This window comes from Cajanus cajan, chromosome 6 (assembly GCF_000230855.2).
Source record: "Cajanus cajan strain Asha chromosome 6, NIPB_CcT2T_4, whole genome shotgun sequence".
Lineage (NCBI taxonomy): Eukaryota > Viridiplantae > Streptophyta > Magnoliopsida > Fabales > Fabaceae > Cajanus > Cajanus cajan.
Window position 1 is genome coordinate 60624981 of NC_138522.1, and position 9413 is coordinate 60634393.

At 28.6% G+C, this 9413-nt stretch overlaps 1 protein-coding gene across 2 annotated transcripts; it reads right to left on the reverse strand.

The window, feature by feature from the left end:
* Positions 1-6293: 6293 nt before the first annotated feature.
* On the reverse strand, positions 6294-8765 carry IAA16 (indoleacetic acid-induced protein 16). Of its 2 annotated transcripts, none has more exons than XM_020356541.3 (4): positions 8292-8765; positions 6980-7372; positions 6801-6862; positions 6294-6680 (listed from the first exon to the last, which is right to left on the reverse strand). In XM_020356541.3, exons 1-4 carry the CDS (start codon positions 8591-8593, stop codon positions 6643-6645), a joined length of 795 nt encoding a protein of 264 aa, XP_020212130.2. In that variant the 5' UTR covers positions 8594-8765; the 3' UTR covers positions 6294-6642. The 2 variants fall into 2 exon arrangements, with proteins under 2 accessions (XP_020212130.2, XP_020212131.2); XM_020356542.3 differs by having other exon boundaries at positions 6980-7366; positions 8292-8762.
* Between the last annotated feature and the right edge of the window lie 648 nt (positions 8766-9413).

Here is a 9413-nt window from a genome sequence, read left to right on the forward strand (position 1 = left end):
ATCAAAGTAAAACTTTTATTTTAATTAGAAAATAATATCAACTATTTCTAAAAAAAATTATATATTTGTTTTTTTTTTCGGTATCTTAACCAATTATTATGATATTATTAAGACAATTTCTTTTATAAGATTAATGAAAATGTATGCTAATAGTTACATATACAATGCTTATAAGAAAATTAGTTACATACAATTTTTTACTTTAATATATAATAATTACTTTAAAAGTCTTATTTAAAATAATTTCTGATTAATTATTCATTTTTTTTTCCAACTTTGCCTCGCTAATTATATCTATCATTCTTACCAAGTCACCGTCTCTCCCATGCATTTATGTTACCACACAACACGTGTCCCCGGCGGCTATACAAAACTCTTCTAAATAAATCATTTTTTATTATACTTTTTTTATTTTTTAAAAATATTTTAATTTTAGTTTCTAAAACTAATTAACATCTTTTTGCTATACGTGTATATGAGAATTTAAGAATGCATAATGGTTTTGTGTATAATACTGTATGTTTATCACATAAAAAAATGGCAGAGAATTGAGAATATTTTACCAAAATATTATTTTTTTTTTTAAAATTACAAGATTAACAACTGTGCATGTTTATTTACCACACTAGAATCATTTACTGTGCATGCTCAGAATTCGGTTCCCAAGGAACCGAATTCTGAGCTTCAAAGTGTAATTTTTTTTGTTTTTTCAACTTAGAATTCGGTTTCCGGGGAACCGAATTCTGAGTTAGTTTTATATATTTTTTTTTTTCGTGTTTGTGGGGAAAGTTGGGCAGATTTTGGAAGTGGAACGGCCCGTTCCAAGAGCAGAACGGGTCGTTCTGCTTAAAGCCACAGAGTGAATTTTTTGAAATTGAAACGGGCCAAGAACGGGTCGTTCTTAACTCTGGAACAGCCCGTACTTGGCCCGTTTCAATTTCAAAAAATTCACTCTGTGGCCTTAAGCGGAACGACCCGTTCTGATTTCGGAACGGGCCGTTCCACTTCCAAAATCTGCCCAAATTTTCCCCACAAACACGAAAAAAAAATATAAAACCAACTCAGAATTCGGTTTCTCGGGAATCGAATTCTGAGTTGAAAAAACAAAAAAAATTACATTTTGAAGCTCAGAATTCGGTTCCCCAAGAACCGAATTCTGAGCATTCACAATAAATGGTTCTAGTGTGAGAAATAAACCTGTACAGTTGTTAATCTTGTAATTTTTTTTTCAAAATAATATTTTGGTAAAAAATTCGAGAATTGAAGGAAGTTACGTAGAGGAGTAAAATAAGATGAGAAATGAGGCGGCTAATGGTTTGAGGATGAGACAACGATCCAATCTTGGAAGATCTGTCTGCAGCCAATAAGTTTTATGATTTAATCACAAACCCCTCTCTCCATCTGTATCTTTAAAGACAACTTGCTACAATTCTTTTTTTTTTTTTAAACATATAGATGGTATTTTTTTTTAATAAAATTAAAATTTTATTTTTCTAATATCTACTGCCATTTAATCAATGTTTAGTATAAAAAACATTCTCACAAAATTTATGATCAACTAAATAATTTTTTATAATTATCATGATTTATGATTTTTAGACATAAGAAATTATCATATATCAACACCTCTTTAATATCTTATTAATATATATTTATATATATTATAAAATAAAAGTTTTACATAAATTAATGGAAATAATTGTATATACATAAACTTATGTTCACTTTTTTTTTAAATGATGTGAGATTTTATTTGTATCCTAATAATTATATATATAGTTTTTATAAAAAAAATGGTTATATATTTTTTTTTACTTTAATAATAATTACTTTAAAAGTCTTATTTAAAATAATTTCTGATTAGTTATTCATATAAAATTCTTATAATATGTATGAAAACTAAACTTTGAATTTTTATAATATTTCTAGAATTTATTTTTTCTGTTTTTTCTCGACCTCACCACTCATTTAATGAACTATGTTTCTCTGCTTTCTCTCTTATCGTTTTACTTTATAAAATTTGGTTTTGCAAATTATACTATGTTTATATATGTTAATTTATTAGAGGGGAAAAAGTTATAAGATTAGCTCAATTTAAAACCCAATTAATCCCTAAGGACCCTAAATACACTGAACTTTAGTTTTAAACATAAAAGTAATAACTTTTTCGAGTTGCATGGCTTGAATTTGAATTTCGATAACTACATTAATATTTAAAAGATAAGAAAGAAAAAACAGTTCACGCAGTTATAGTACGTGTAACCAATGTTTTAAAAACCAGATTCGACTGGTTAAATTGGGAACCGGTGGTCCATCCGGTCCGAATTTTAAGTTAAATTGGTTATGTCGATCCGTTTCAAACTGAATTAAACCAGTTAATTTTCTGGTTTGACCAATGAACTGGTAGGTTAAACCGGTTCAACCACAATTTTTATTTTTATTTTTTTAAGGGATCACAAACCCCAAAAATAACAATAAGAATTAAATATGTTAATGGAAAAGTAAAGAGTATTATATTAAACATAAGAATGACTACTTATTTTAATGTATTTGTTTGTAATATATGCAACTTAAATAACTTTTATAATATATTATTAAATTTAAATTATATATTTATTAATATAATATCTATATAGATATTACATATATTATTTTATAATATTAATTGCAAACATATTATATATGTACATATTATTTATATTTTTAATTTGTATTAATATAAAGTTTAACACGTAATATTTTTTTATATATTTCTTTATCTAAAATAAAAATAAAGATAATTTTAAATAAGATGGAAATTAAAATTTAAAATAGGATATGAATTTATTGAAATTTATAAGTATAAAATATATTTAACATTTTAAAAAAAAATTTAATAAAAATCGGGTCATGCGGTTCAATTAGTGATCCACCAGTCTGACTTTTAACCCACTGATCCAGTACCCTAACCAGCTTGATGACCGGTCCGATTTTTAAAACGTAACCACTTTTTCTATATTACCATTTAATTGCATTGCTATATAATAAAAGTTTGTTACCAATTAAAATAACTAACTTTAAAAGTTATATTGGTATAAAAATCTCTGTATTGCTAGCATATGTCTATTAAACTCAATATAAAAAAGATTAAATATGTTTTAGTTTTTGAACTTTTTATTTTTATTTTTAATCTTTGAACAATTTTTTTACTAGTTTTATTTTTAATTTTTATTTTTGTTGATTTTCACTTTTGGTTTTTAAACTTTTCTTCTCATTAACATTTCTTTTTGTCTTTGGAGGAAAAATAAATAGACTAAAATTAAATAAAATTTATTTAGGAACTAAAAGTGAAAATTGATAAATAAAAATTATGGATTAAAAATATGCTTAATCCATATAAAATGACAAGTGATTATTTGCACAATTTATTTTCATAATTTTTTTAATTTTTCAGTATTTTATTTAATTTATTTTTATCTCATAAGGTAAAAAAAAACACACACACACACACAATAGTGAATATGAGGACAGTTTTTACTATATATTTTTTTTTTGCTTAAGAATTCGTATTTTCTAATGTATTCGTGCAGCATACAAAATTGTTAAATTCAAAGAAAGTTATTCTAATTTCTTTTATTTCTTACTTATTAACAAGTACTAATTTTTCATATTTTAAAACATTATCTATTTTTTAAAATAATTCTTTGTATATATATTATTTAATTAATGAAAGGATTTGTGTATTTTGTATATGATTTAATTTATTTTTACTCGTATTCTCTTATTTTATATTTAAACATATTTGCAACTAATTAATATATTTTGTATTTTAAATTTTTAACAATTCAAAAATCAAAATAAAATAAGGAATAGAAAATTACTTCATTCAAAAATTATAAAAAAAAATAATAAATAAGGAATAGAAAGTTACTTCATTAAAAAGTTATGCATGACAACTTACACCGGTACTTGGTCAACAATCAGACAAAGATTAACACGCTTCGATTAAATTTTTGGACATAATTTGTTATCAAATTACTGGCGTAAATATTTATTAATTCTGTAAATGATTACGTTTAATATGATTTTCTATTAATTATATTTTTTATTCACAAAATTTGAACTCAATATCTTTTATATATTTGAACATAATTTCACTTATTAAATTTTTTGAATTCATTGCATTTTATTTGAGCGAGAGTGAAAGGGAATTATTAAAGCTATTAAAGGCTTTTCTACAAATTCTATTAGTGTTCATATATAAAAAGGATATGATATATCACTCGTCACATTTTTAACTGTTATAATTAGGGCTTTCGGCTTCTTGGTTAAAATATCTCTTAAACTATAATTATTTAGATTGATTATAGAACTAATTCTTGTTTAACTAGAACTTAGTCACATTTATTTTTGACAGAAAAAAAAAATACTTTCTGCCCAACAATCAATCAATTCAGAATAAGTTTATTTTTTTTACAAAATAATATTATTGTATTATTTTTTATATAATGCTTTTCGAATAAAAGCAATAGTATTTGCTTGTTTATTATTATTTTTTAATAAATAATATATGATTTATATTTTTACACCAATAATATATCAATTATTATTCATTCACAAATTAATATATATGTATATAAATATAATATATATTGATTTTTATAATAATTGAAAACATACTTACTGACTTCTGATTACTTCTCTAAACTTTATTATGGCCGACTTGCAAGTTTCATCACATCGCATTTTACAAATAGTGAATCTTGTTTATTTGTATATTCATTTATAGAAAATTTAACAATAAAATAATGTCATGAAGAGTTATATATGAAAGTCCATCATGAAAAGAAATGCATAAGTAAATGAAAAATCAATTTTGCTTAATTTTTTTAATAGAAATTATGATGCATTTATTTAAACTTAAAAAGTATTTATGAACTAATGTTTTTAAATTAGTTTTTTTTAAGTAGATAGGAATTGCTTCTTAAGAAAAAAGCAAAAAAAAAATACTTATTATAAATGAAATTAGATATACATATAAAAAATAAAATAAAAAAGTTATTTTATTATTCATTTCTCATAAACATTTCTACTAGAGTCAAAATCTTATACCCATTTCTTTTTCCAAATATTTGAACCAGATAAAAGAGAGTATAAAAATTATTTTCTTATTCATTTCTGTTTAACTAAATATTATACAAGGTAAAGTGAAAAGTTTGGATACTATTCCTTTCGATCCTTTTTATCATAAACATTTCTACTAGAGACAAATAAAACCATTACAAGGGATCAAACTTTATCTCTAATTATTTAATGTATTTGCATACTCATAACCTAAACTCAAAATATTTAGTTATGTTAGAAAAATTCTACATTAGATAATTCACAAACTCAATGATAAAGTTGATTAACTTTTGTTAATAACATTAAATTTATCCTAAATTTATTTTACTTTTAAAAAACTGACCTAATCCAAAAGTGATGTTTGATCTTTTATAAGAATTATTTAAAAATATTTTTATATTTTTTATTAAAATATCCTTGTTTAAAATTATTCATCTTAATTTAATAAATAGTTGGTGAAGTAAGTATCTAGTTAACACCATTATTGTACATGCGCGAAAAAGAAAGCGTGAGACTCCTACTTAGCTAAGCTGGACTCCATCCAAATCATCTAGCTAACTTTATAATGCATGCTTCCATTGTTTTACAAGGTTAGACCATTATCCTTATCCTGAGTTCTACTTTACGTCGCATTCACCTGAAATTTCTTTTTCCACCCTGTACCTTTGATAGTTAAACAATTACTCCATCACCACGTGTTCCTTAGGGAGTTTAAATTTTCTAAAATAAGTTTTGTAAATGAAATTTTTTAGCTAGGCCATGTTTGTGAAAATGATGAAGAAAAATGAATTTACTCGTTTAGAGCTTGAAAGTATTTTCAAATTCTCCCAGCTACCTAGGAATTAAAAGAAGTTTCATATAACAATTAATAGTCCTCAAATGTAATTTCATAAGTAAATAGTTGTGCCCTTTGAATGGAAGAGACAGTGCGATATTAGACAGGGAAGGAAAGCCACGGGATAGAAAGTGGGAACATGTGAATTAAATTAGTGGAGCCCTTAATGAGAGGCTGTTGCACGAAGCACATGATCCATTCTGGCCCACCTTATCACTATGTATTTCCTTCCACAACCATATGCATGCCAAACAAAACCTAATCCTACTTGCTAATAATATTAATGTTTCATGTTTGTGACAGAAAATAGCACGTTGCGTAATTAATTAATACATGCTAACGTATAGGGTATGCGTACAGCAATCAACGTAGACATTATTCTTATTAGACAAGCACGTACGTACACCAACGATAGACAACCGTTTCACTTTTGTACTTAGAAACAAAAACGGGCTCATATAAACATACTCCATTATTTCTTGCCCCTAATGTCCAACTATTTTCTCATATACATATAACATAGGATATACAAGAAAATTATTTTTAAAAAATGGTACCGACACATTATATAATTAACTCGGCTCCTATACTAGACTTAGACAACCCCTTGCTGGAGAAAATAGCATTAATGCTTCCCATGGACGCCCAAGAGCATATTCATTGTTGTCTAACATGGAATGTACAAACTCCAAATTTAATTAACTTCAACTTCTGCTCTTGCACTTTTCCACGGCTCTTGGTGCTGTAAATAAAAAATAATAATAATAATAATAACAAGCTCAGGGTCAATACACATTAATTAAAATTAAGATAAGATGTTTTGTGGTTAAAATTTGAAGGTAGCATAATTTAGATGGCTAACCTAGCCCGATAGCCTCAGATCCTTTCATTATGCGCAGGCGCTTGCATGATTCGACGAACATTCTGTGAAATTAAAATCATATATATATATGTATCGTAGTTAGTAATTAATATTAATGATTAATTAAAATATATATATGTGATAGAAATTAGAATATGAAATTAATGATGAAGACTGACTCCCAGGGTACGTCACCGACGAGCATCCAGTCTCCGTCTTTGTCTTCATAAGTTGGGACATAATCAGAGCCGTTGAGAAGATCAATCAATTTGGTCTCATTCATGAAGTCCTTCATGCCTTGGGATCCACATTTGTCAATGGTGGTGAAGGAACTGAACATTTTAGCCAGTGCATCCGAGAGCTCTTGGTAGCTCTTGTACATCTTCAAATCCACCTTGCGTAGATAGGGAGCACCATCCATGCTCACTTTCACGAAAGCTGCACCGTTGTTGCTGCCACTTGTGCTCGCCCCTTTTTCACCCTCCTCCTTCTTGTTACTCCTTTGAACGTTACTCACAATGTTCTTTCTGAATGACCTCACTGGTGGCCAACCCACCACTTGTGCCCTGAAACTTAATTAACTCATTAATTACACGGTCAAGGCACGGAAATAATTGTTACGAGGCGTCTGGGTCTGGTTTATAAGTTAATAATAAAAAAGATTATGTATTGATTGTTTTTGAATTGGTATAATTAGTATAATAATAATAATGTTGGAGTGATGGGACAGGGGCGTGGACTATCCTTTTCCTTTTTGGTTTGAGTGTGAGGAATTGTTGGGTGGTTGAGAAAAAGTAAGATTCCATGTGTCTTGTCCTTTTCCACTGTCTACCCGACAACGAAGCATGCCATCCGCAAAACCAAACTTGTTTATCTCAATACTCATCCTCCATCACTCCTTACTTTTTCTTGCTTAAAATCTCCACGACACTTTCCTTTTCTCCTTCAATTCCGAATTAATTCTCTTTTTTACTTTTAGCCGTTACTCCAATTCACAAATCAATTAGAAGCGTTTGCAGTTCATAATACATCATTTAGAATGCCTATTTGGAATATATATATCAACTTCTTACCCTTAATTTTTTTCATTATTTAACTACTAGCCAGCAAACTTGAAAGTACCCTATTGGTATCATAAATTCAAAGGGATCGAGGACCCTTAATTTTCCTTTGGTCAAAGATTAATTACCTTCTAAACTAAGATCTCATGATTGAAACTGGCCGGGACATGACCCTTTATTCTTTTCTATCTCAATTCTTGTGAGTATTAATTACAAGTTAATTACAACGTTGAGAGGCAGAGATCAAAAACTACATTTATTTGGCTATTTTACATGGATCATAAAACTAGCACATGATCAGACAGTTTGGCGCGATAACTAATTATCAGGTAGCATGGATGCATTAAACATAATCATGGAATATTAAAAGCATAGAGAAACATGTATAGGAACTAGGAAGTAATAAAAGCATGAAGGAGGAAAAACTAACTTTGCGGGTGGCTTTGCTGGGTCGTTGGCACGAGCTGGAGAAGGAGGTGGTGCAGTGGAGTTAGCCGCAGTTGCGTTGTCTTTGGCCACGTCAGCAGAGACAGTATTGGAGGTTGATGAAAGGTTAAGCTTCAAATCGACGGTAGTGGTGCTTGTCTCCGAAAAGACCCTCTTCCCGTTAAAGACAGCGCAAGTGTTTTTGAGCGTGGACTCGGCCTCGCCTCCACTGAGTGGCAGGCCGAGTCGCAACTCGGTCTCTTCAAAGTTGATCATGCTGTACTTGTCTCGCTCTGCCTCCGTCATTAACTCGCCGAGGTTCAGAGTCAGTTGATGTCAGGAGTCGGGTGTGTATGTGTTATGTATGTTGTTATATGTTATGTTCGTGTTTTCTTGATTGGTTTTTCTGATTTGAGTTCAGAAAGGTGTTTAGGCTTGAGATGTGTGGAGAACGAGGTGTGTGTTTGGAATAAGGTTTTGGTGATATATGTGGAGAGTGTGGTGTGTTGGAGGGGGATCGGGCGGTGGATATGATTCCACGTGGAATAGATTCGGATGGTTGGATCATCCGGTGCTTGTCGGGGGATGACGTCAGGGATGATGTCATTAAAATGGGAATAATTGTGGTGAACATCCTAGTTTGCTTTGCTTCTGCCTGCCTTTAATTTGCTTGCCAGGCTCCACACACCAATTATTAATTCCATTTACTAGGTGAAGGCAAATATTTGTTCAACGAATTAAAAAATCAGAATTTTGTTCTCATAATCTTTTTTCTAAATCAAATGTGAAATAATTCTATTTTTTTTTATGTGATCTTTAACGAATTAAAAATTCTCATTATATTTGTCCAAGTGTGTTTGAACTTAAGTAGTAATAATGAAATTTAAGTTTTATGTAAGTGCATTAAATATTTAAAAGAAAAGTTTGATTATTTATAATAATTTTACCTATCTGAGTATGATTGTTTGGTAGTTTCTACCAAAATAAAAAAGAAAATATGTTATGCAGCTAATGCTTTACTTTATTAAAGTTTTTAACTTTGATGTGTAACATATATAAATTAAGTTAACAGCAGTACATCGTGGGTGAGTGAAACTCATGAAAGTTATGCTGGTTTTGTAATCGA